This window comes from Cuculus canorus, chromosome 10, assembly GCF_017976375.1.
Source record: "Cuculus canorus isolate bCucCan1 chromosome 10, bCucCan1.pri, whole genome shotgun sequence".
Taxonomy (NCBI): Eukaryota; Metazoa; Chordata; class Aves; order Cuculiformes; family Cuculidae; genus Cuculus; species Cuculus canorus.
In genome coordinates this window covers 10,193,087-10,220,215 of record NC_071410.1, presented here as the reverse complement: position 1 = coordinate 10,220,215, position 27,129 = coordinate 10,193,087, and the positions used below count along the sequence as shown (strand labels likewise).

At 51.2% G+C, this 27,129-nt stretch overlaps 1 protein-coding gene across 2 annotated transcripts; it reads right to left on the bottom strand.

Annotated features, from left to right (window-relative positions):
• Window positions 1-1,042: 1,042 nt before the first annotated feature.
• On the bottom strand, window positions 1,043-27,129 carry F8 (coagulation factor VIII). Of its 2 annotated transcripts, none has more exons than XM_054075963.1 (26): window positions 26,660-27,129; window positions 23,662-23,786; window positions 23,248-23,370; window positions 22,534-22,746; window positions 21,432-21,503; window positions 20,900-20,995; window positions 18,844-19,065; window positions 18,330-18,564; window positions 17,120-17,294; window positions 16,041-16,134; window positions 14,341-14,552; window positions 13,901-14,051; window positions 13,544-13,753; window positions 9,485-12,236; window positions 9,012-9,180; window positions 7,954-8,160; window positions 7,137-7,365; window positions 6,863-7,045; window positions 6,547-6,663; window positions 5,207-5,278; window positions 4,775-4,860; window positions 4,129-4,284; window positions 3,159-3,303; window positions 2,120-2,268; window positions 1,670-1,846; window positions 1,043-1,444 (listed from the first exon to the last, which is right to left on the bottom strand). In XM_054075963.1, exons 1-26 carry the CDS (start codon window positions 26,806-26,808, stop codon window positions 1,289-1,291), a joined length of 6,675 nt encoding a protein of 2,224 aa, XP_053931938.1. In that variant the 5' UTR covers window positions 26,809-27,129; the 3' UTR covers window positions 1,043-1,288. The 2 variants fall into 2 exon arrangements, with proteins under 2 accessions (XP_053931938.1, XP_009570310.2); XM_009572015.2 differs by having other exon boundaries at window positions 9,012-9,177.

Sequence of the window (27,129 nt, the reverse complement as noted above, 5' to 3'; positions counted from 1 at the left end):
ACAGCCACTCTAGTGCCCTGGGGTCCCCGGCACCACCCTGGTGCTGCCAGCAAAGCTCTCCTCCGAGCTGCGTCTGTTCCAGGTGTGAGCAGAGACTTCCTGGCTCTGATAGGGCACCGAGGGCATCCACAATCCCACCCCTGGTAGTAGCTGGGCTGGCACTGACCCTGTCCATCCCACTGGGATGGTGGCCACACTCTCCAAAGCCCCCTCAGAACCCTACTTCCCACCCCACACTAATTGCCAGAGGTGTTTGTGGGGCCACCTGGCTGCCCTGCCACAGAGGGAGGACTCGCAGCACTGGGGATGGGTTGGAGCAGGTCTGATGAGCCACCAGTGATGACAATGCTGCCACTGCCATGGAGAATTGCCTGGCCGGCATGACCCCATGCCTCCTCTACTGACTGCTCAGTGAGGCAGTCATTGTCCTGGAAGATCAGGAGAGGCAGGAGCCAGTTTTATCCTGCTCATCACCATTCCTGGCCAAGGAAACATCTGCCACTGTGCGGGGCCTGAGTCAGGGAAGGGGAGAGCCAGCAGTGGTGGGAAGATGGCTCCAGGCCATGACACACCTTGCTGGGGGTCATGGCAAGGTGGCAGCTCGTTCAGCATCCCACCAGAAGCCCTGGGAGCCACAGACTCCTACAGAACTCCTCCAGTGAGTGGGCAAGAAGGGCTCACACAAAGCAGCCACAGAAAGCAGGATAGTGGCACCCAGCCATGGCAGCCAGAGCATTATGGGATGAAGATGAAGGGAAGCAGTGCTGAGTCAGGTTGAGCAAGCTCAGCCTCCCTCAAGCCACCGATCCTGACCGATTGTGAAACGGGTGCTGCGGCCCGGAGCAGGGCTGCCTCCTCCAGCCCTTATCTTTGCTGCTTCCTCCTCCTTCTCCAGGTCTGTGCCTGGGCAAAAGGAAGCTGAGGAGCTCTGGGGCTAATTAATTACGAGCTGCTGGTAATGCTGACAGCCCCTGGGGACTTTGAGTCTGGAGAAGAGGAGAAAGTGCAAAGAGATACTGGAAAATTACTATTTAATTCTTCAGCATTACACTGGAAAATTACTGTTTAATTCTTCAGCATTAGGTCTGACTATATGGCATCTGGTAGATGAGCGACGGGAAGAGGCTGATAATGAACCAGCTACCACAACAGCTCTGCAGGCCTTCTCCTTCCGGGCACAAGGGGTGGCCAGGGCTCTGGAGAGCTGCCTCCCACCCTGATGAAAGTTCAGTGTCTGGTTGGGTGTGGGTCCTCGGGCTGGTGCTACATGTGCCTGGCCTTGCAGCTGTCAGTACTCCTGCTGAGTGTCGCAGCCAAGGAACTCTATCCGCAGTGCAATGTGGTTGTGCCATTGGCGGGGGTGTATCCTCACATAGCGGGCATAGAGCGGGGGCTCCAGCGTATTCACCACTGTGCTGGTGTGGTCTTGGTTGGCCTTGAAAATCTGGAGATGAGAGAGAAATCAGGGGTGCACTCTCCTCTGCTGGTGTAGTGAGCCCATGATTTGAGGACACCATCAACCCAGACAAGCACAGCTTGGGAAAGCTTAAGGGAGGAAAAAGCACAGTCCTTGCAAAAAATACTGTGAGTATTTTTGCTGCCAAGGGCTGTGCTTGCTCTCCTGGGCATGACCATGGGCTGCCTCTGGTGATGGAGCTGCTCTGCCTACCTTCTCCTTGCCATCCTGCAGAACTGGGCTCCAGTGTACGCCGTTCTGGCTGCTGGAGACAGCAAACTCCTTCACAAACATGTGGGTGAAGACAGCTTTGGCACCTTGGGTTATGATTGCAGTCACCTTCTTGGTTACTTCGAAGTCCACCTGCAACCACTCACTAGGGCTGTTGCTCTGCGAAAGGACAGACTGCCTTCAACCCTTCAGCAGCAATAAGAAAGACACGTTTGTTGCATCTGAAGCCAAGCTAGCCCTACACATAGTCATGGGCTTCACCTGCCCTACCAGGCATCCGGTTGGAGCTCCCCGGTGCTAAATCAGTGCAGCAACTTTCTTGCCTGTGTGCTTGCACAGTGCATGTGACTGTACACACTCCTCATGCCACCTTGGCTAGGAGAGGTCGTGAGCACCCAGCCTGCCTGCTGGGGATCTCCTCACATGGCCTACCTTTGGCCTCCAGGCATTGGTCCTCCCCTGCAAGTTCAGCCGGGCTCGGGAGGGTGACCAGCTGGAGAAGACATTGCTGCTGTAGGAAGATGCAGAGATGCGCTGGTCAGGGATCCCTCTGTTCTCCATTCCTAGGGGTATGGAGCAGCCTGGAAGAGAGGAGTGATGCTCGTCAAAGAGGGGAACAGACCCATCGTGGAGATGCCTTTTCAATGGCTGCTCACTGCTCCAGCCACCCTCCTTGTTACAGGAACCTGGTTACAGGTTCTCCTATGCCTTGCTGCAGCATCACGGTCCCTGCACTGCTCAGAGCCCTTGCGTGTGGCACGGCTCTGGCTGGGGAGTGCTAAACTGCACCTGCCACTAGTCCCACCTTCTTTTCTCTCTAGAGATTTTATCTAGGAGGAATGTGATGAATTTGTGCATTTGCCAGGACATAAAAAGAACCTGTTTCCAGGGGCAGAACAAGAATACCTAGCAGGTAGACACCCTGCACATGGTGTGATCAGATCTGCATGAGCACAGCTGCCACAGAGCCAGCCAGCAGGCTTGTGGCATCAGGTGACAGCACAGCTGCTGCTGCTTTTAGCTGCTGGAGAGTCCACCTTGCTGGTGTCCAAAGCTAAAGAGAGGATCCCAGAGCACCACTGTCCCAGGTCACACTGTAGGCCACAGCAGTCTCACCTTGGCATGGCAAAACCAGAGAAAAAGCCAATAGCATCCACCTTTGCTTGTTCCCTGCTTCCCCTGACTGAGGCAGCAGCTTCCCAGCTATCAGCTTAGCTGCTGCTACAGGTTTGTGGTAGTTCAGGAAAAAGTTGTGGTGGATAGCTGGCGCCATGCTCTGTCTGGTATTGCTGCCCCTAAGACCATAATGACAGTTTCCAGCTTGTTCCCCCAACATCTCAATCCCATCTCCAGCCTCCTCCTTCCCCCTCCACAATTGCCCGGGGAGCCCTGAAACACGTGGAGTTGGTGGTCAGCATCCCAGCGGATCAGGCCCCAGCTTTGCTGCTTGGTATCTGGAGATGGAACATACTGTTCAGATCACAGCCGACGAGCTCCATGCGCAGTGTGGTCCGGATGTTGTAGTGAGTGGGGTTAATGCGGATGTACCGGGCTATAATTGGAGGGTTGAAGCGATTTTCTTTCACTCCAGTTGCATCTACGTTTGCAAAGAACAGCTGCGAGGAAAGGGAGCAAAAGGATTATTGTACCAGTGAAAAGGGAGCTAGACAGGACAAGGATTAGTGAGGAGAAAAACACTTCTGTCTGATGCTTCTGTATTTTATCACCACCCTTACAAGAGAATGGCAACTCAGGGAAGAGATCTGAGATGTGATTCAGACCATAGAAGTGTGAATGGGCCAGATCAGGGTGAACCACTGAGAAACAGGAGGAGGAGAAACATAGGGTCTGTGCAAATGAACAGATTTTTATATTTTCATCAAACAGACAGGAGAAAAGAAATTAAAAAAAGTCAGTCTTGGGACTTTTGAACCTGGGAAAAGTTTTGGCCACAGCTGGTGTACGTGATGGAGGCTTTCCTGGATACTTTTCTTCTCCCACTGGAATGATCAGCTAATGCCTATTTAGGTTGTGGTTTTTTGCTAATGAGCAGAGATCTTCCAAATCATCTGCATCTGCACAAAGCTTTTAGAATGCCAGCTTTGCCTTTGAGGTTAAAAAAGATATTCAGGCAAAACCTTTTGCCTAACTCTAAGAAATATGCAACATAACATTAAGCAGTGAATCTCACCGCCACCTGGGAGCGTGGAAAGAAATAGTTCATCAATTTAAAATGAGGCAGATGGACACAGACAGCAAGTTCCTTGTAGATCTGTGATATGCAGTTCAGTCATCCTGGCAGTGAATACTCACTGTTCCTGCCCTAATCAAATATTTCAGTGGCTCAGCCTCTCTGCCTTGTGTACAGAGCTCCCTTGCCCTCAGGACCCCAGGAGACCCCATTCTGGAAAGACACTCTCCTCAAGATCCATTCACCTTACCATCTGTGTGCTGGTGGCATTCCCCTTGTATTGCCTCCACCTTTGCCCATCGAGGCTGTAGAAGACAACAAACTGAGAGATGTAAAGGCTGGAGAATTTCTGTCGGGCCCCTTGGGTTTTTATGCCATGAATAATCATGAGATGCAAAAGGTCCACCTGAGAACAAAAGTTAGGGATTCATTTCTGATGGAAAACCAAGCCACGTTCAGGCAACGCCCTGTAAACCTGTGGCAATCGCTTCCTTGTGATGTAGCTGAGTACAGGTTATGAAACTACCTAAAATAGTCATTGACACGGCACAAGTCAGCCAAGAGTTGGGAGAGGACAGGGAGAGCTGCTTGGAGAGGTGAGCTGATCTCACTGGGTCTTTCAGGTACTTTTCCACAGTCCAATGCTGCAGCCAGGCCATAAAGTAGATTCCTCTGCTGCACTGAAGATGGATCTGTGGGTCAAGCATGTCCAGACCTGCTGCCATTAGGATCTAAGAGTTCCCATTCCAGAGGGGAAATAGAGGAAATAGCAGGATGTAGCTGGGGAGACTGGCAATCTGCGCAGGTCCTTCTGGACACTGCATCAGCCATGAGCGTGTCCTGCAAGGACATGCAAATGCCCTCAGCAGTGTCTCCAGCCACAGGGCCCCTCTTACCTGGATCCAGGCATTGCTGCGTTCCGTGCTCCAAGCATTGATGGAGCCAGCGTTATCCAGCCTGGCCAGGTACGGAGCCCACTGCCCTGCGAGAAGAGTGCAGAGATATGAGGGTGCAGCTGGCACCTGGTGCTGCCCAGCCTGAAGCAGTGAGAAGTACACCTGCAGGATGGGGCCCAAGGATCACCCTAGGGTTTAGTAGCCATGTAGAGGGTGGCAGAGCAGTGCCACGATGAGCCAGACATGTGGGAAGTGTGGGACACTGACATGGGATGGGCATGGATGGAAGAGCGACTGTGTCCAGATATAGCAGAGCCTTGGGCAGGCGAGCAGATGTGTTGTTGTTGGTTAAAGCTGCCCCAACCTCAGCTGCCTTTCTTGCAGTGACAGTCCCCACTCACCATACTGCCCCGAGTGACAGTCCCCACTCACCGTACTGCCCCGACGCTGTGATCTGAGAGTCTGCAATCTGGCCCGAGGCCAGGCCAAGGGCATTCCGGCAGTCTGCAGCCAAACAGGGAGAAGAAGGGTGAAAACAGGAGAGCTGATGAGATAACAAGGCTTTTGAAGGAAAAGCCTAGGCAGGGTAGCAGCTTCCAGGCTCAGGGAGGTTGTCTCAAACCTCCAGGAACCCCAAGGGTTGTTTATCTCACACCAAGCAGTGGGTTTCAGATGCCTTCACATTAATTCATGAATTTTAGGGGTGCTGGAAGTTCTTACTCCCAGGCCCCCTGTCAGCAGCAGAAGAGTTGTCGGCATCAGCCACAACCATCTCTTGCCAAACTCCTGCCCCCGAGTCCCCCGACCTCTCATTCCTATGTCTTGATCTCCCAGCAATGCTGACAAGTGTCTCTTCCTTTATACCCCTGTCTTGCTCCTGAGCCTTTTTGTTGCTAGGCAGCATCTTTTAAAAACAAATATCACGTCGCTAAAGGGAAATCTGCCTGACACCCCTGCCTCTCTCTGTCTTTCTTCTGTTCTGCTGAGAACCAGGCTGTTTGTCCCTTATAATAACCATTATTATTAGTGACTTGTCACATTTTGTCTTCTCTGCTGCATGGCAAATGCTTCTGGGGAAAATGTGAATTTGAAATCTTAAGCAGATTTTTGCTTATGGAAACAATTTCTAGCTGGTATTTAATACTCCTCTAGGAAAAGGACAGAGCCTGTCACTGTGTGACAAAATACTACTCTCAAGAACCACTTCCCCCAGTGCTTAGTTATGGTGAGGTAGAAACGTGTTGTTCTGCAGTGAATGGAGTCAAGAGGTTTCCCGTGGACTTTGCAGTTGATCTTGGGCCTGTTTCTATCAGAGCAACCTGCAGTCAGGCAGTGTCGCTTGCTGCCCCCTGCCATCACTCTGTGCCTCAGTTTACCTCTTGACATGCAGTTAGGCAGCTGGGCACTGTACCTTCCCAAAACTGCAGGCAGCCACCAGCACATCCATGCTGCTGAGAGGTAAGTGCATTCGACAAGAGGCCCAGGAGCCTCAATTTTGGGAAACAAAAGAACTGGGAGAAAATATTTGCAGGCAAATGAAGCTGGTCTTCCAGCCTTCACCCAACCATGTCCCTGAGACTGTGCTTTTTGCCAGGCTGTGTAGGGTGGCAAGGGCTGAACTCCTCCTGACTTCCTTTCAGAGTGAAACCCAGAAGACCCAACTTGGACCACCCCAGGGGAGATGCTGAGAGCCTTAAGGTGCGGGGATTTAAAAAACATGCTCTCTATGGCCACGGCAACAAGTGGACCAAGCCACAAAGAGGACCACTCACTCAGGTTGTACACGAGGAAGAGAGCACTCATCCCAGCTTGCTGGTGCTCTCCCACTTTGCACTCTACCCGCCAGATCCCAGCATGTGAGGGTGACATCTCCACCGTCCTGAATACACCTGGGCAAGAATGGAGAGCAGAGCAGAGAGAAGTTACTGGCTGTAACAGGATGCCAAGTGCTAAACAAAACCAGAACCGCACTCTTTCAGATTCATTCCCCTTCCTTGCTATCCCCCTACAAGCTTGGCACTTCTTAATGGACATGGAGAATAAAGCCCCAGCAGCTGGCACATGCACAGCCCCAGCGTGGCATCTCACCAGGATAAAGGTTGTAGACTCCCATGCGATACTCCTGGCTAGTCCTGACGCTGAACAGCTGCCCATGAAAGTGGACGGAGTGGATATCCTCAGTGCTGCCCATGTTCAGGAGGTGCCATCGGACCCGTTGCTGCTGAGCCATCACCAGCCCAGGCAGTGTGTCATTCACGTAGCCGTTGATGGCTGGGGAAGGCAGCGGTCAGGAGTGGCTCAAGGCTCCAGGGTTTTTCCATTCCACTATAGATTGTGGGATGGAAAGGGCAAGGGTCCTCACCGTGGAAGGAATGGTTTCGCTTAAAGTCAGGGTTGTCCTGTTGGATGCGACAGGGAGGGCGGCAGTTCCTCTCCATGTTCTCCAGGAAGTACCAGCTTTTGGTCTCATCAAAGATGGTGAAGAGCAGGGAGAACTCCTGCACAGCCAGCTGGCGCCTGAAAACGAAGCTCAGCACCCCATGGCGGCAGATGATCAGTGGCCCAATGAGGCCTGAGTGCAGATCCTTCTCCTGCCAGGAAGCCAGGAAAGAAGGGTTTGCCTCAGAGGACGAGGCAGCGCTAATGCCCACAAAAGGCACAGCAATGAGGAAAGCAGTGGCCCTGTGTGCATCCCTGGCCTGGCGCACACTCATGAGCAGGGCACGAGAGTGGGAAGGACCTGCTGGTATCACTGGGGTGTCCCCACTCTGTGCCTGGCTAAGAAAGGCAGTGCAGCAAGTGTTTGCACATGCTTTCAAAAGAAGCAGTATTTGTTTGTCCAACTGTTCAACAGTCCCTGCCCCACCAACACGGGACCCCTTGGGACAAATTGAGCTGGATTTGGCACAGTGGTAAGGGACTGCAGTATGCTAGTATCCTACAAGTCTCATAAACTGGTACAACTGGAGAAAGGAGGAAAAAAACGAATTAAGGGGACGGAAGGGAAAAGGAAGCACCAGCATGGATTCACCACTGTATTAGACACCTGAGAACCTACACAGCCATAGGCTGCTTTCAGCACAGCACCATAGGAAAAGTCTTGACCTCACAGCCAGGACCCAGGTGTGCTGCCCATCTCTCCTTCCTGGAATTATCCATGGAGCAGGCTCCAAACCTACCAGGTCCACGTTGGAGAAGTAAGCCCAAGCCTTGCAGTCAAACTCCTGTGTGGTGGGTGCCATCTGGGGCAGAACTTTCCAGGAGTACTTCCGGAGCTCGCCGGGCTGCACCAATTCTCCACTCTGCATTGCACCCTGTGTCTTCTCATAGGCTTGCAGCGTGGAGTGAAAGGAGAAGGGCCTTGAAGCCAGATTCTTGAACATAACCTGCACCAGAGGGAAGGCAAAGCAAAAGGAGTGAGAGAGAGGGCTAGGTGCAGTGCTGAGAGAGCCCTGGACCCTAGGGCTGGATCCGGCCAGCTGGTGGGAAGGAGGCAGCTACGTCCCTGATGCCCACATCTCCAGCTGGGCCCCATGCAGTGGCCAACCCCTGCTGAACCACAAGGTGTGGCTATGCAGTGTGATCTCCAGTAGGAGGTACACACCAGTCATGTCAGCAGGATGAAGATCTCTCACTTCTCAACAGGAGCAAGGTCAGCCACTCTACTGTCTCTGCACCCCAAAGGTGCTGAATCCATCCTGGTGAAGATTTCATTGAAAACTGGGCAACTTCTCCAGGCATATGTGTTCCGCACCTGGAGAACGGCCTTTCATCTCCTCCTCAGGTGGGTGCTGAAGGACCTTTGGTGGTGACAGAAGCCCAAGCCTGCCCTCACAGCATCCAAAAATGCGGTACTGAACCCTACTTATCTCATTACCCTTCAGCAATCCCTTTGCCCAAAAGGCTCCTCGTGTAGCCCAGGAGCTGCTCGTGCTGTGCTGTTACGGGGGTTGGCTCTGTCTCAGGTTCAGGGCTTTGCACCTGAACACTCTGAGGTTCCTGATGGCTCCTTCCTCTAGCCACTGAGGTCCTCTGAATGGTGGCTCTGGTTCTCAGCCTGGTGCTATCTGAATGCCACACAGGGTTCCAATGGAGCAGCAGCTCCTGCCGCTGAGCCCCGAAGTGAACCCACAAGCATTACAGAGGATGCAGGCCCATCTCAGCGCTCCCTCTGGCAGAGCACAGACAGCAATGGGGAGATTTCAAGTTTTATAGAAAATGGGAACTTTCAATTCACCATGATCACATCTTCAACTTCTGCCCTGATGTATGGCCCGAGGATGCCCAAGTGCTCATCCAGCTCTCCTCGCAGCAGTGGCTGTGTGAAGGTATCGTCCATGTACTCTCGGAAAACCACCTTGCGGTACTGTTGGAAAGGCTTCCTCCTGCCGCTCCAGGGGTCCCTGCTGGCATGTTAAGCAAGTCAGGTGACACTGTCCCATAGAAGTGACAGCCATGGCAGGGCTGCTGCAGGGCAGGGGTGGTGCAGAGCCTAAAGCATCCCTGACCCACTTGCAAAGAAGCTCAAGGTTGTTGGAGATACGAAACTCCCCAGGTGGAGGGGAAGCGCTGGGCACATCCTTTCCACCTGGGCTGCTTGGCTGGGTTGTACAGTCTTAGACAGTCAAACCTGCATGTCGGGACAGGCCAACTCATGCATCAAGCCATGCCATGCAGTGCAGGAGGAACGCGAGGGACAGTTACACTTACGCGGCTTTTAAGAAGTGCTGGGGTCTCTGGTTCCTATAGTCCCACATCACCTCCACCGCTGCAATGAAGTATTGCCGTATTTCCCCTTGGAAGGAGCGTGGGTCGTGCTCTTCTTCTCCATAGATGTCAAAATCCTCCATGGTTTGCTCCGTGTCACCATACTCATCATAGTCCTGCTTGTCAGCATTTGGCCTTGAGGGGCTGGAATGGGTCCCGTTGTTCGGAGCTGATCTCTCCCCATTTCCTGGGGTATGGTTCCTCTTCCCAGATGTGCTGTTGCTTTCCCCATCCTCCTTGGGCTCTCTTAGGCCCTGGCCCTCTATCTTCCCAGTTTCTTTGAGGACGTCTTCCCCACCAAGCACCTGCCAAACATCTGGACTGGCTTGCACATATTTTGCTGGTTTTTCGGTAGCGCTGTTGTTGTGAGCGGGACTGCTTGGAGACATGGAATAGTTCTCTTTGGAGTCTGGTTTCACAGGGATCTTTTCTGAGCTTTGCTCAGACATGTTCCCAGGGATGTAGTTCCCCATGGCATTGGCCTCGAGCTGCTGAGGCTGAGGACTGAACTGACCCAGCTGCTCCACAGAGTTTGTCTCCTCCTCCATCTGGCTTCTCCCCTGAGCTTGCTTGCTCCCAGGAACCCCCCAGACAGCACTTCTGCCTGGCTGCAGCTTGGCCAGTGCTGGACTCTGCAAGTCCCCAGTGTGTCCCGCTGTCCCTAGGGAGACTGGGTCCCAGTTTGAGGCCAGGTCTGCAGCCAGAGCAGCATCCTGTGTTTCTGAGCTGTTTGCTGCCACCACCGCCTCACTGCCCAGAGCTCCCTGTATGGAGAAGGAGCGTCCGCTGCGCTGGACCCCCTCACTGCTGCTCTGTACAGCCCCATCTGTGCTTGGCCCCCCCTCAGAATGCATTTTGTCAGCACTATCTCCAAGCAGAGCCTTTGGAGCATCCCTGCCCTGGTGTAGTCTCCCCTCAACCATGTTTGATTTTTCTTCTAGGCTTTGCTGGGCCACCATCACCTCAGGCGAAGTGTCACTTGATATCAGCGACCTCTTTCTGAAGCGAGCACTGCAAAAAGGGGAATGAGGTCCACACACTTTTGGGGCTTTCCTGTTCACTGTTGTTTCAGGGGTCTGGCTGGCCAGACTCTGCTCTGCTCTGCTACCCTCAGCTAGGAGCTCCCCGCTGCCAGGCCAACTGGTGTTGGGAAGACCCAGACCATGCATCAAGCCTCTACTCTCCAGTGACCTGGCTTGTTTAGGCCTCCAGTTGGGGCCACTCACAGTTGGGGCTGAAGGTCTTTGTCTCAGAGACTGCTCAGGGCTGTTTAAGAAAGCATTTGGGAACTGCCTCGTGTCATTGGGCACAATGTTTGATTCAGGAAAGGCAAGGCTGTCCATCTCTGGCAATTCCTTAGTGGCTGTCACATCCTGAAACACTGTCTCCAAGATTAATTCATCCCTCTCTTCTGTCATTATATAGCTAGGAAGCCCAAGGTCATTGTTGTATGCAAAGGTGTTTTCCAGAAGGCTTGTGCCTTCACTGGCTTCTTGTTCTGTGCCACTTTTTGCAGGCAAGGAGTTACTTTCCTCTGAGAGGTTTTGTTCTTGTACAGGCTTGCTGGGTCTTGGGGCTGAGAAAGAAAAATTTTTTCCTGCAAAAGATTCATAAAAGCCTTGTGAAACCACTTTGCGAGGTCTTTTTTCCAGACTAGTATCTAGTTCATTTGATGAATAATTACTTTCTCTGGTGTGACTGTGATCCACAGCATGAGAAGTCCTTGTGTCTTCTGTCTCATCTGAAGATGCAGAAGGATTGTCCAGTGTGGAGGAAGAGTTATGATCAGTACTTAAAGCTGATTCTGTGGGAATTGTCTCCTTTGACTTGTATAGATTTAAGGATATTTTATCAGCCTCTCTTAGCAACTTGTCCTCGGCACCCCGTGAAGATGCATCTGGAAGTCCTAGATTGTGCTCTAAGTCATTCTGGTGAAACAACCTCTTGTTCTCCTGAAGAGGAGCTTTGCTACCAGTATAGGCAATTGAGTCCCTTGAGCTTGCTGCATGAGTCTTCTTTTGAGTCTCTGCTTCCAGGATCTCTAATGTACCACCAGACAGAACCATTGTTGTATTTACTGGCTCCTGCACCTCTGAGATTTTTGTCACCTTCTTTCCTGCCAGAGTACCTTTTGGAGCTAGAGTGGCTTGGTGCAACCATTGCTTATCTTTTGAGGTCACATGGACCCTTCCACTGACACTCGCTAAGTGTTCTCCAGGTGGACCCCCAAACCCTTTATCCTGGCTGATGATTTTTGACAACTCTTCTTCATCTTCCAGGAAGGATTCATAGGACACTGGCTCATAGTTTGTCTCTGGCAGAGAAGACGTGGAAATATCAGGTGGATGTGAGATTGTTCCTAAAAGTATTGATGTGTCATTGGAAGGGGGATCAGAAATTCTGCCATTGCTCAGGAGAGCCTCATATCCGGGTTCTGTCAAGCACAATCTTGGCTTTTGTGTCTCATTTCTGGAAGAGGTGACATTGTTCAGTTGCTCATTCACACATGGTCTGTGCCATCTCTTTCTTTTAGAGAAGCCCCTGGGTTGGAAGTCAAAGGCACCATCCTCATTCTCATAATCAACGTATTCATCCTCGTCAGAGTATTGTTCATGCTGGCACTGTGAAACTGTGAACTTGGCATGCATCCCTCGGTCTCTGAAATCAGGATTCAGGCACCCCAGCGTCCAGATGCCTGTCTCAAGAGACAACAAGAGGATTCCATTAGCCCATCACAGTGGGAAATCAGAACAGCTGCCACTCTCTTGCTAGTGCAACTCACATTTTCAGGCAGCCTCTGGTTCATAGTGGTGATTTCATGGTTTCATAATCCCTAGAATATCTTACAGCTGGACTCGAAAGACATCAGAGCAGTCTGATGTTGCTGGCCACATCAGAGCCAGTCCTGACACGGACCGTTAGTACGGCCAGTGTTTCCTGCCAGAGCTCAGTGAGCTACATACACCCATGTGGCCCAAACAATAGCTTAGCGAGAACAGTTAATGCACTGAGAACCCACAGAGCCTCCAGGATTATTACCAGTGGCCAAGTAATCATTGCAATCCACCCACAAAAACATGCTGGTGCTGTCAAATACACCTCTCTTCCAGACACAGTCGTCACATCTCTCCCACTCAAGGAGAAAGAAATGGAAAAGCTGCCTCTTGCTCACATCTCTGGCCAACGCATTCGCTCCCCGCAGTGAGCATCCCTTCTCCAAGCACCGTGAGTGGGTGAGGAGGTGTGTAATTACCGGGCTCTGACGCTGGAGAGAGCTGTCATCTGCTGCTGGCTGAGCTCCTTGCATGCTTCACATCAGCAAGCAAATATCAGAGCACTAACAGATGCAATGTTTGGGTGAGTTTTCAAAAGCTTCCTGGGGTATCTAGAAACCCTGTCAACTTGGCTCAGGGTGCAGCGCTTGTGACTATCATATCAGTGTTCATAATCATGTGGTAAATTGTGTTTCCTCTGTCAGAGAGGAAATGGTGAACGGAACCACTTTTGTAAATGCTGAGTGCGGGGAAATAAAACCAAACTCCGAAGCAAATCCTTTCTAGGACTTCTCCACGGCTGTAATTTCTGTCCCTGCAAAGTGGTGGAGATCAATGGGATGCCACAATCAGTGGCTGAACACGCAACACGGACAACACTGACGCTCCCCTTGATTTCCAAGCTTGGAGCCAAAGGTGCAGGTGCAAGGTCTGGGGCTCATGTTTCTGCAGCCAGTTTACTCCCTGGGCAACATATGTGACCTTAACGCATCCTATTAATGAAGTAAAATACAGTAATTTAATTTCTTTGATTTAAGCTTTGGAAGGATTTACTCTTTGTTCCTCACTTTGCTGTTACAGCCCATTGTGCATCCCTTTGCTCTCAGGGCTGCCAAAATGCAGTTGGACACCAGAGATCTGTCTGGAGATGCTCACTTATCTCTGTTCTGATTCCAAGCCCATGGGTTATAAAATAGTCCTTGTTACTAACATAGTTCTGGTTACTAACCTGGCTTTTCCAAACTCATGAAGACTGTTTCTCCAGAAAATGGGAAAAGAGTAAGCACATCCTCAAAGACCATGTTGCGCTTGAATGTATTTCCAGAGAAGAAGATGGAGAGGAAATCTGTTTGAGCCCCAACACTCAGGACATACCAGTACACAACTTCATGCAGGCAGAGTTCTAATTGTAGGTTGTCAAACATAAAGCCATTAATAGCTGGAAGAGAGCAAGAGCGAAACATTTCATTAGGACTTGATTCCCCCATGGCCGCTGAGCTGCTGCATGTTCTCTGTTTATTCCCTGGGGCAGGGATGAGCCTGTGTCTGCCAGGGCTTAGCAGGGAGCCCCTGGCCGAGTACTTACTGTGCATCACGTTGGAGGCATAAAACTGAGGGTCCTGGGTATTCACATGGGCTGCATCAGTGCAGAACCGCCTGATGTTCTCCTCCAAATACCAGCTGTGGTTCTCATCAAAGACTGAAAACAGCACCAACTTTGTCTTGTCTGACATTATCTGGAAGGTGGAGAGGGAAGAGGTTATTCCTGGTCTGATCAGAGCAGCTCCTGTCAGCCAGTGCTGCTGGCAGGTCTTAGCCTCGGTGCATGGGGAACATTTTACTGTGATTTCACAGGAGTTGGGGTCCAGGTTGGCGGGAAGAGAGCACACAAGGGAAGGCAGGGACATTGGGGCTGATGGTAGGGTTGAAGAGAACAGGACAGACAAATTTGGTTTTACTGATATAGTTCACCCACCACAGTTATTCCAGCCTTTTAGCAGTTGAAGCAACAAAGGAAGAACCCACCTGGTTTCCCCTCTGATCCATGGTCTTCTTAAAGCAGATCAGGAGGGGCCCAATCAGGCCTGAGGCCGTGTCTCGGATGGGGTCAATGGAGCTGTAGTAGAAACGGGTGAGGCAGCGAGGATCTGCCTGCGTTGGGCCATCCTCGGTGGTGACCCTCCAGCTGTAGGTGAATGACTGGCCAGGGGGGATAGGAATGTCCTTCACATCCTTATCTGACAACACACAGCCCAAGGGCAGAGCAGTTAGGTCTGGGCAGTTCCTGCAAGGAGTGACTCTGCTTTTCAAAAAAGCTCAGAAAGGAAGTTTTCTGACCACACTAATTGCACAGAAAACTACCCAAATGCATGCCCACCCCAGGATGGCACACTGGCTGCTAGCGTGCACTTGCATGGAAAGTCGATCTGGACAAAAGCAGCCCCGGGGACCAAGTAAGGATGGAGAGCCATACGTCTAATTTTGAAAGCACTTGAAACTCCAGTCTCAGCTGTATCTGGGCTCTGGGCTGTCTAGAGGAGTTTGCAGGTGTCGGTACAATGCTGGGCAGGGTTGAAATGAGTGGAAAACAAAGCAAGAAAAGGTAGCACATGCAGCCAGACCATGAAAAAAAGCAAGGAGGAGATCTCAAAGAAACATAAGAAAAACCCAAATGCAAACAAATCCTCTGAGCATCCAGCAGGATCTTGCACTCGTGTAGCCTTAGGAAAAGATCTTTGCTCCAAGTGCCCAGCTGAGCTGCTGTAAGAGCATGGTTTGCAAAGCTTATGTGTCAGTGAGGGTAGGAATAGCTGGTTTTATTTATACTCCCCTAAAGAGCATCATCCCTGTGGCTCCAGGACCACAACTTGCTCGCTTTCACAGAGTTGAATCATTGGCAAAGCTGGTGAGCCATGTCTGACCCGTGATGTTGACAGAAAGGCAGGGACAGGGCTCCCAGCTCCCTTGTGTGTCTTGAACCCTTTAATCCTGCCAGCTGATGGCTACTTTGCTCTTTTGATTCTCCTGAAGGAAAACCTTAATTTAGATCGTAACAGGTCAAAAAGCTGATTGAGTTCGCTGAATTCCTTAGCAGCTGCTCTGCTACTTCTGCCACCTCTGCTCCAGCCTCTGCAATTGCTTCCACTGTTGTGATGCACCCAAAAGGGCAGAGAGGAGATGGGGGGCATAGATGGGGCACGATTTTGCCCTGGTGGATGGCCTTGCACAAGCCATGATCTCAGAAGCATGCTGATGAGGGATGAAAGCAGTTCTGGAAAAGGGACCTGGTAACTCAACAAACTCGGAGCAAAACCCACGAAGATGTGAGAGGGAGAGTCTGAATCATAATGAACATCCCACATTAGTGCAGGGCAGGGGAAGTCCAGGAAACGAGGGTTGTACGAAAATTGGCAAACACAGGCAGGACCATCAGAGCGGTTCCTGCCTCATCAGAAAGTGGAGGCCTCCAGGATGGCCCCACCTCCCTGGTTGACAACCTCCCTTCTTCCAGCCATCATCCAAGTCTTCCTTAAAGACAGAGTTACATGGCTCCAAAGGACACATAAACCAAGAATCATCCCTGTCTCTGGGATTGCAGGACTCAGGTGCTTGGATGGAGGGGATCAACAACCAGTCTTGGGCAGTCATGGGCTGCAGGAAGCTCTCCTGGCCCAGAAGTATGGCAGTGGCCAAGTGATGTCCCGAATTCTCATGGCCTTTCTTACCTTGAGAGGGCTTCAGAGCATGGTATGGCCTTACAGTGGTGAGGCCATGAGGGTAGATGTTGTACGGTCGGCTTGCCAGGTTCTTGAACACAATCTGAAATGAGGAGAGCCAGCAGGAATGCTTAATGCTTTCTCAACACTGTGACCCCTCAAGGGTGCCTTAAGTGTCCTCACAGGGAGGGAAGCACTGGGCTGTAGTCTCTGGCTACCTGCCAGTGTCCAGTGGGGAGGAACACAGACGTGTCTGGGGCCACAAAGTGGGAGTTAGAATAGAAGAAATGACTGTTTATTTCTTGACCAGTCTACACTGTCCATCTTTCCAGGAGACGCCCAGTTTAAGGAGGGCATGAAAATATCAGGGTTATTAAAAGGAAAGCTGCTGTCTTTAGTCTCAATTTGCATATGAGACAGAAAAGGTTTGTAAATCCAGGAGGCCTCAGAGGACCAGGACACTAAATATGCACAACAGTGAACAGCTTCAAAGTGCTCCCTGCTTTGCTGCATGAAGCACTTCATTTATTTCCCTAAATAACTCTGTCAGGGCTTTGCTACAAGCATTACCTTCAGCTTCATGCCCGCAACTGCACAGGGAACCCCAGGCAGGGAGCAGAAATGTGAAGCTCCTGGAAACCATCCCATCCCTCCTAGCAGCAAACAAGTCAAGTGGTCAGCAGAGGCACTTGGGGAGATACAACCGAGAGTCTCCAATAATGTATGGTAAGAGCACACAGATGGAGAAGAGTGGAGGATGAGAGGGATGCTCCTGCCTCAGACAAAGGTGCTGAATGCTATGTGTCATGGATTAGTTCACAATTCCCAAGATGCCCACAATAGAGTAAAATGAAAGGGACTGGGCCATATCCTGTGCATGTCTGCTGATCTCACTGAGAGTATTTAACTTTCGCTTTCAGTAACATCTGCCTTTCTGGTGAACTCTGGACATTACCAAACACTGATAGAGCACCTCAACGACTTATGTCAGACCTTAGCCACAAATCAAGAGCTATCAGGAGGAAGAGCATTAAGCTTTGAAGTTTCCCATTCCAGTATCTTTTTGTGGAAAGCAATCACTCTCTTACCTTAAACTGATCTCCAACCTCCCCCTTAATGACAGGCCCCAAAATTCCCTTGTCTAGTTGATCTGACACCTTGCGCTTCTTGAAGGTGGCATCCTCGTACTCCACAAACATCACTTTCTTATATATTGAACCAATCCGCTGAGGACCAGCCTCCAGGAACAGGCTTGTGATGTTTCTGCAGGCAAGGCAGAGAAAGAGCAAATGGTCACATGCAGAACACTCTCAGAACCAGAGCAGGACCTTCCATCGTCCAAGGACCTACACAGCTGCCCAGGAACTGCTAATGTACAGTGGGGACACCCCATCCCTGCAATCACAATATGCTTCCTGGGGAATAACATTTTAAGTGATTTAGTGGTTCTTTAATGGAGAAAGCTTCAACCAGGTTGCACAGTAGCAACCTTGGGCTGACACTGCCCTGTCTCAGAGGGAAGTGGTGACTGTGAGAGGTGACAGCATGGCAGGTTGTCCTGTGTTAGGGAACACCACCAGTATGCAGGCATAAGGCAACAGAGAAGCTGGATTTCTTGATCACCTCAGCTCCTTCCCAGGAGCAAGGTGAGTCTAAAGCTGGAGGACACCTCCTCTGGCTTATCCTGCAAGGGGCTGTGTGGGGGGATTTCTGCTCTAGCAGCCACTGGCTGGAATTCCCACCTAGGGCAGAACCAGTGACTTCACTTCCAAGCAAGCCCCAACCCACACTGCCCGTACAAGCAGAGTGATGTTAGGACTGGCGACAAGCATCATCACCACGCAGTGCTGACTGAGGTACTTCTGCTGAGATATCTCACTTGCATCACCTCTCCCCAGAGGAAGTGGGGTAGCCTTTGCTATCTAGAGCAGATCCTTCGAAACAGTGGAAGGACAGCCACACACTGTGGGGCTGTGGGCACTTGTCTTGGCTGTGCAGGGCCTCCTGGCCAGAGGGTGAAAAGGATCACCAAGTGTTGCTGCCTGCTCAGTATGGGCTTACTCTGGAGACCTGGGTGACAGAGGGAAAAATGCCCTGGAGAAAAATGCCTTTGTGGGGTATTTAGTAAAAGGGAGCAAAGCCAGGTCCTGCCTTCCCATGGTCTAGCCAAGACCATCTTTGTCCTGCATCCACATTGTCCAGGCTGAGTAGAAAGAAAATTAATTTCTGGGCAAAAGCGAAAGAGCTGGCAGGACTGCCTCAAAGAGCATCCTCATGGGCACACGTGCCCACTCTCACCTGTCCAGAGACACAGGCTTCATGGGGGCATAGTTCCAATCCATTTCCTCAGCTGCAATGTAGTGAGTCCACGTCAAAGGCTTCTCTTTGGCAAAAGAGCGCACTTGGATAACATGAAAAGATTCCTCATCTTCTTCAGGGTAATCCACGTACTCTGGCTCGTCTGACAGCTTAGCCATCTTCATCAGGCGCTCCTCCTGACACTCCTCCACCTTCACAATGGCCTCCATGCCAGCTGGGTTCAGACAAAAAAGACAGAAAGGGTCACACTGACATGCCAGCACAGGCATCCATTCCTCCAGGCTCTGTTTGGGAGACGTCATCTCCACTACTGTCCCCATCAAATGGACCATCACATAGGTCAACCTATGCCACTCTGGTCATGGGCCAGATTGCACCTGCATGTAACACTATGGAGAAGGAGGTGCCTTGGAGCTTCAGCACTGCATAGAAGCCTGAGCCTGGGCCAGTCATTCAGCTTCTTTTCCCCAGAAATCTTGCAGAATAAGGTTACCTTGATGATGGGATGGTATTTGGCAGAACATTCGAAACCAGCCAGCTGTTTCTGGCATGGTCTGGGCTGTGAGATATGTGGCAGGGGAGATCTCTAGGCTGCTGAGACGGTGGCTTCTCACAAGGAACGTGTGGGCTTCAAAGAAGATAGAATGGACTTCTGGCCCAGTGCCCAACCCAATCACATGCCAGTGGACCTGCTTCTTGAGACACAGTGTGAGACCTGCCAGGAGAGAAGGAAAGTACCCAGGAGTAAGTACTTTATTCATGTGTCATGGACTCAGAGCAGAGTACCCTGACCCACAAGGTGGTGGCTTCAAGCTGAAGAAGTTGCATGTGAACATGGACTGTCTGAGCAAAACAGAGTCACAGGCCACATCATCCCCTTGAGAAAAGAGTAGATTTACAGAGTGGGGGGTCTTCTAGCAAGGGCTTTGGAAGGTGTGCTGATGGGAGATCACAGGGGGATGCAGTGGCAAAAGAGGTAGATGTGCTCCTTGACTCTAAAAATAGCAGAATCGGGAACTGGAAAGGGAATCATTTATCTGATTACAACACTCGCAAGCCTGAAACTAAAACATCGCATCTGGCGCAGGGCTCCTGCACGTCCTCAGCAGTAGCTGAAACACTCCGAAAAGGGCAGAGAGAGGTCACCAGGACTAGTTGAAGGCTGGAGAAAATTCCTTCCTTGGAGGACTCACATTGCTCAGAGTGCGTAGGAAATGGGAGAGGACTTGACTGCATTGTAAAAGTATTTTCCTGGGGAAAAATTAATGCGTGCTGAAGGGCTCTGTAATCTAGCAGGGAAGTGAATAACAAGAACATGTTCTTGGAAGCTGAAGCCAAACAAAGTCAAATACAGAGTCAAGCACTTGGTTTTGGCACTGAGTGCAATAGGTGACTGGAACAGATCCCAAGAGCCTCAGAGGAGACAGGGTGGAAGCTCTGATCTGAGGCTCTCAGCTCTCCATTGCCATGTCTCAGGTGCCCAGCCAGGCAGGGGTTTCCTGGGCAGTGGTGGATAGTTTCTCAAGGGGAAACCCATGGTGCAGGCACAGCAGCTGACCATGAGGTTTACTTGGCTATTAAGCTCCATGGATGTACCAGAACAGGGAATTCAGGAGAGTTTTGCTTTTGTCTTGTATTGGAGAAAGACCAGACCCAGCAGGGAGGTTTCAGGGTGTGGTTCACCAAGGTTGCTGATGGTAGTGAACCTCCTGACTGTTAGTCTATTTGCCTTAGAGATTCTTCACTCTCAAGCAGCTCTGGACCTTCCCCAAGAAGAGTATCAGAAAATGCCAACTTTTGTCTTCACTGAGACTACATACAGCCTTTTGTTTTGCTTTTCTGGAGAAAAGAAGGCTGAGGGGAAACCTTATCACTCTCTACAACCACCTGAAAAGAGGTTCTGTCAAGATAGGTGGTGTTCTCTTCTCCCAAGTAATAGGTGATAAGACATGAAGAAATGGAAAAAGGGGAGGTTTAGACTGGATATTAGGAAAAATTTCTTCACCAAAATGGTTGTCAAACACTGGCAGAGGCTGCCCGGGAAAGTGGTTGAGTCACCATCCCAGCAGGTATTTAAAAGAGGTGTAGATGTGGTGTTTGGGGACATGGCTTACTGGTGGAGTTAGCATTGTTAGGTTTATGGCTGGGCTTAATGATCTATGAATCTGTTCCTGAAATCCTACAGACGTGTGTTGTCAGATCCAGGCTAGCAAGATCCGAATTTTCCCCTCGACACTACCTCCAGCCTAGTTCACAGGGCTACAAGAGATGCAACTCTTTGCAATCCATACTATTCCTGGAGACCTCCAAGGAGGTCAGCTGCACTTGGTAACACAGACAGCCAGAAATGGATCCTGCTCCACTGTAAATGGGCAAGATGACTTGAGATGTGATAGTCGCTCTGGGTTGAACACAGCCTAACAGATCCATCACTTGGAAACTCCTCTTGATGTCCCTTCTCACATCCTCCCACAAGGAATTTACAGACCTGGCTACACTCCTGTTTGTAGCCCTGCTCCACCACCCATTCCCAGCACGTCGGTACTCACCAGGCAGCGAGCCGTTGATGTAGCCATTGATGGTGTGCAGCTCCGTGCCGTTGTGAGGAGCTGCTAGGGAGCCAGGCTCAGAATACCAGCTTCGCCCTGTGGGGAGAAGAGGGTGCACTCAAGTTTTCACTTGAAAGCATTTCAAAGAAAAAGGAAACCTTCTCACTGGGGTGAAACAGTATGAAAGGCGTATGTCTGCTGCCTGTTGGAAATCCACAGCAGATCTGGCCACAGCTCTGCATGAATGTGGTGGTCAGCATAACACATAACAGGGCATTCATCACTCCTCAGCAGCTTGTGAGATGGGAACAAGGCCAGGCCATGGGATTGCAGAGCTGGGGGGGCTGCAAGCTGCCTGCACCTGAGGCACAAAAGAAGGAATGGAGGACTGCTCCAGGAGCACCTTGGTTGAGGGTGGTTGTACAAGGCAATGTCAGAGCTGAGCAGCTGCACTCACACTGTGGCCAAAGCATGCATCCTGCACCAGGCTGAGTCCAGGGTCTGACCTGACACCAGTCAACAGGGTAGTTACCTTCATCAAACACTGCAAAGAGCATCACAAACTCTTGCTGTGCGTTCTGGTTCCCATCGCTCGCCAAGGTCCCTGCAAGATGCCATGAGAAGGATCTCTTTAAAGGTCAGTAAGTACAGTGCCCGTCTTCCCAAGGAATTCCCTTTGTACCCTCCAAGAACTCGTAAATCAAAGCCAGGCTGTGGATTGCTTCCATCGCACCTCATGACTGGCACAACCCTGTTTCCAGTGTTGCAGTCCCTAAAAGCCCATGGCTGAGAAGGAGCTGCCCCCAGATGACATCAAAAGGTCAGTTTGTGCTGCTTTCCCCTCTCGGGATCCACTTAGTCACCTAGAAGAGCCCATTTTATCTAGCCCTCTCATTAGCACCATTGTTCTCCTTGTCTAGACTTTGCTCTGTCAGTGGAGAAACTGCTCCTGGCGAGTCACCGGAGCCTCCAGACAGTGCCCTGGCAGGAGGTGACTCATGCCCATTCCTCTCTAGTGACTACAGAGGGGTCTGGACAACTACCTCCAGGAGATGGCTCAGTGAGGGGTGACCAACCCCACCCTAGGTACACCTCCTTCTGCCTTGCACCTAACAAGTACTAACAGTCAAGATTTCACCACCTCTGTGTTTACAGAAGGAAGGAGAGCAGACACAGGTACTGTGCCCCAGGTGTCCTGCCTTCCTCCTGCCTGACCCTTAACCCTTGCGGATGCCAACTTCCCTCTAGTTCTTCTCACAAACTCCTGCTTGACAAAGCACCCTGGCTGACGCTCAATGATCACAGCTTGGTGAAGCTCTGAAGGAGAAACACTTATGCCTCCACAGCAATTCACCTTAAGGATAGATAAGGTTCACACACACAGCAGAGGATTTTATCTGTGGTCTGAAATCCTGCGAAGGAAAGAAGCAACCAATTTCTCTCCAGCAGGAAAATTCAAAGCGTGTTTGGGTCTTACACTGAGAAAGGACTCAGGAAAGGGCCAGACCTCAAAAGTGCTGTTGTTGGCCACAGTTTACTGAGTCTACTGCCATGTTCAGCCTCTAGAAGACATCTTTGGTTTTTCTGCTTTTCACGACTGCGTGTGACCTGTTCCCATCCTGTGCTGTCCTTACCAGGTCGGCAAACGAGCAGGGCCCCAACCAAACCAGAGTTGATGTCCTTCACGCTGTCAATGTTGGAGGAATAGGAGTGGGTCAGGCATGGCGAGTCACCATCCGTTGGGCCCTGGTTTTGCTGGATTTCCCAGATGTATGTGTGTGTCTTCCCTGGATCCACCCTGTCACCCTTCTTCTCTGGCTGGCTGCTTTCATCCTCATATCCTGCACCTAAAGCCAGAGGAACAAATGTCAATGAAGGTTCATCCCCAGCACACCACGGCTAGAGAAACACCTGTTCGCCCAACCCAGAGCACCGTGTCTCTCCACCCCAGCCCCCGGGGTCAGCTTGACTCCCATCAGCAATGATTGGTCTCAGAGTAGTGAGTCTTTGGCACAGCTCTGCTCACTTGTTGGGCTGGGCACCCACCACCTACCCTGACAGGAAGGCACAATCTTCCTGGCCCTAAGCATCCAGCCTCAGGTTTAACATGTGTGTTACCTCTAGAACTCATACAAGTTTTCTCCGGGCTGCTTGGTCATCTCAGCTTATTTCTGGGCTGCACATGGTCTTGTTATTGCCTCAGGCTAAGCCAACTCTGTGACCATCAGTCCTCATAGAGGGAGGTGAACATCAGGGTCAGGGAGGGATGTGGTTCCTCCTGGCAGGCAAGCGGCAGAGCAGGAGGTGCTGTGAAAGGGCTTGCAGCACCTGGCTATCACCTGACTCACCCTCTGATGCCTTCCAGTATGACACTCCAACAGCATGGAGGTTGTATGGGCGGGAGGCCAGGTTCTTAAACGTGATGACCACCGTGTCATAGACTTCTGCTCGGATGGTGGGGCCCAGGAGACCTGAAGAGTGGAATAAAACAGGATCAGGCAGCTGAGGTCAGGCAGCTTACGTCCAGCCTAGGGCCCAAAAGGACCTGCACTTTCCACCTGTACAATTAGCTGTTGTCCTTCACGTAGCATGGCAGTATCAACTGCTCCAGGACCAGAAAGGGCCACTGCATCCCCAGCATCTCTTCTGTGCTGGGACTCTATCCAGGTGCCTTCCCACTCCTGGCTGCCAGCACCAACCCAGGATGAGTTTGGCCACCGTTAAGGAGTGCTCGGGCTCACCATGCTGTGGGCGTTTCTTACCCATCCATGCTGGCTTCGACTTGGGCTGTGTGAATGAAGCATCGGAGTACTCCACAAACACGGCCTTCCTGTACTGGTGAGGGACACCAATCATGGGAGACCGTGGGCCCGGGTGCCCTGACAGGCTGCAGGAGGAAAAAAAAGCCAAGACTGATTGCATAGCTCCATCCATGGATGGGCAGCAGCCATCCTCTTCCTCTCCTCCCTGCCAGCTCATCTGTGCCATGCCAGTCACGGGGATTATAGACTTAGTTATGCCCTCCACGTTTCCCAACTACACCCAGGTGCGTTTGGAAATGTTTTGCTCACCTTACAGATGAGAATGTAGCAGTGATTAACATCATAGTGTTAGTCACAATAGAAGAAGACACAAGGGCAAGAGGCACAGAGCTGTACCCAGCTGCAGCTGGGAATGGGCACAGTCATAGGCATTGCTGCCAGCCTCTGCCTCATGCCCTGTCCAGCTTCGTGCTTCCCTGCTAGCAGAGACCGAGGGCACTGGGAATGCTATGACAGCAGTTCCACAGTGGCCTCTGCCCAACAGCTGCCCCCCACCCCATCTCCAGCACCTTCAGGTGTGGCAGACACATCACGTCACGTATGAGCCTTCTCCTCAGCTCCCCTGTGAACAAGACTGTGTTGGGCTGCATGGCAGGTGGCAGCAGTTTGCTCTGCAGTCTGAGCAACATCCCCACATTCATTCCTTCTCTGACCAAACTGGGATTTACAGCCAGCCACTAAAAAAACTACTCCTTGCAGCAGGAGGATAAAGGAGCTTGAATGTATTTCACACCACACTTATCTCTAGTGGCCACTTTCTATCTGTAAACAGCTTAACAAATTCATTTCCCAGAAGGAATTTACCAGAATAACAAAGAATTAATTTCTCCAATGATTTTAAAGGCTGTCTTATCAGCCTCAGGACTGAGACCATTTCCAGTAAACCAGACAGACTGCTTCCAGCCTTATTTTCTTTGGAGCAAAAAACAGGTAGCATTTTCTTCCCTCTGAAGAATCAGAGAGGATTGTTCTCCCCCTCTGACAAAGCCTTCATTCAAGCAGTCTTTCCTTTTGCTACCCCTCCTCAAGAGGAAGGAGCCAGAGTGATTCAAATTTAGGAGAGGGTGACACACACTTTTCCCCATGCCACAAGCTGGGAGCCACCTGTAGCTGGAGGATGGAGTGGGGAGAGCAGGGCTCACACTCCTGGCAGCAGAGCAAGATAAGCACCCACAGAAACCCCAGAGCTCTTAGCTCCTGCCTTTCCCACCACAGCTCTAGCCCCATCTTCAGGCTGGCAAGGAGCCCCCAGCAGACACAGCCCCAATGAGCAGGGCCACTGCCTTCAGATGACTTTGTCTTTCTCGTTCCTGGCTTGATGGCAGTAAGGTCTGGACCAAGCTTTGCTCTCCAGGGTGACCCCATGCTGAGAAGTGGTATGAGGGTCTGGAACTGCTAATTCTGCAGTAAAAGAAGCAGAAATCCTCTGGAGCCAGGGGGGGTCTTGCTGGCACGTGGAAGCATGGCTGATGACACCAGGGTCTCAGCACCAGATCCCAGCTGGTGCGGCATAAACAGCCTTTGTAGGAGGCAGAGTTCAGCACATGAACATCTGATCCAAGTGCTTCTGGACAGTCCTCTGCACTTGGGGTCCTCATGGACTTCCTACCCCAAGGGCAGCTGAAGCTGAGGCAGGGAGATAAGTTCCTGGCGCCTTCGGTCAGCATTGTTAGCCACTCTAGCTGTTCATCTCTTGGAGCTGGGAGATGGCCAGGGTAAACACACTGCACTGCTGAAGCGCTCACACATAGGCTGCTCTCAGCTCCAAGCAGGAACTGAGACCTTTGGGGCTGTTGCAGGACATGCTACTCTTGGCTCTGACCCTGCCAGTAGGGTTGTGTTTGGGAGAGAGGGAAAGTGAAATCACAAGGAAGGCATAAACAGCTCTGGCTTGGTGTGCCATAATCCATTCATTTGGCAGAGCTTTACACAAACATGGTAAAGAAACCACGGGACACGGGGAAGGGGGAGAGCATTAGTAAACTGGAGGGGTGCTGGATGTAATTTTCCTACTGAAGTAACTGAAGGTTGGGGGAAAACACCATAACTCTGACACTGCTGCTCGTCAGGCCAACTTGGCTTGTCATTGGAGCCTGGTTTCCAGTAGACCACTGCTCAAGCCAGCATGGTTCTGAGATGGAGCTCCAGGCTGATACTGCCCCAGTACAGAGGGCAGGGATACAGTTTAATCCACAGTGGATGCAGTCCTCCAACTCTGCCCCCTATGCTGAGCTCAGAACAGCCCATTCTCAGCCACGTGTGTCCAAACCAGCTGGGTCTCCAGACAACACCATCCTGATGCCTGAACAATGCAACTGCCAGTTCTCTTTCCTATTCCAAAGCATTTGGGCAAAATCCACCATACTTTCCTCCCTCTGGTCACTGTATACAAACACCATCCTTTGCCCAAACACTAAAAATGTAACATACACAAAGATGTAAATAAATAAAGCTAGGTTTTACCAAGGCAGACACAGTGGAGAGCCTTTGCTTCTCTGAGTTTCATCAGGGGGGCACAGCCAACCTCCCTCTGCAGCCCCCAGGCAGGGAAGCACAGGATTCTGTCTGCCTTGTATCCCCCCAAAGCTCCCAGGATGTAGAGCAGAAGCACAGGCTGGAGAACCAGCTCTTGGCTCCAGGCACAGACTTTAAAGGATCACAGGCAAATGGCATTAGGACAAAGCAGTGAAGAACAGCAGAGAAGGTCTGCATCTCTCCCTGAAGGTTTATTCCACCTGTGCATTATCAGGGGGTTGCATTTAGTGACTCCTCTCCACACAGAAGCACCCGTTACCAGCTGTACAGCAGCTCAGTGCCCCCCACCCTGCCAGGTCCCCCATGCACCTGCCTGCTTGGCCGCAAGCTCACAGTGCTCTGCATGCCAGGGTGGGAGAACAGCCAGAGCAGGGTGCTGGAATTGCAATAGGAAGAGCTTTACCCTGCAGGCGTTTGCAGCATAAAAAGCAAGTCGCTGTGTATGTAGTCCCAGGTGGTTTCCACTGCACCAATGTAGTATCTTCTGACTTTGCTGATGCCCTCCTCAACCAAGCAGAGGAGCAAGAGGCTGTACAAGGCTCCCACCATCATCGTGCCCGCTGGCTGGAAACTGTTCTGGCTTCAGCAGAAAAAGTGAAGCTTTTATCTTCTCATCCAGCTGTTGTAATCCACTGGAGATGATGATTTAAAGCCGGCACACACGGGCTCGGTCAGAGCACTGGAGAGTTTCCCAAAGACATCAGGAGAGGAATCGCTCTAGCAGGTTAGTGCGAAGAGGAGCATGTCAGCAATGGACTCTCTTTTCCTCTGGGGTGGTAGTGACAGGAGGAGAGGAAAAAACAAAAGGAAAGGGAGGGTAAATGCAGCAGTGAGTTCCACTGCAGGACTCAGTTGGCTCTGTGTCCCGGCCGG

Bases quoted from the DNA above. Each gene is read 5' to 3' on its own strand.
- F8 (XM_054075963.1), bottom strand. From the start codon at position 26,808: ATGATGGTGGGAGCCTTGTACAGCCTCTTGCTCCTCTGCTTGGTTGAG. The intron at 14,553-16,040 runs GTAAGAAAGGCC...GTGTGTTGTCAG, and splicing joins TGCTCTGAAGCCCTCTCAAG to ATAAGGATGTGAAGGACATT. The intron at 3,304-4,128 runs GTAAGGTGAATG...CTTTCCTCGCAG, and splicing joins ATGCCACCAGCACACAGATG to CTGTTCTTTGCAAACGTAGA.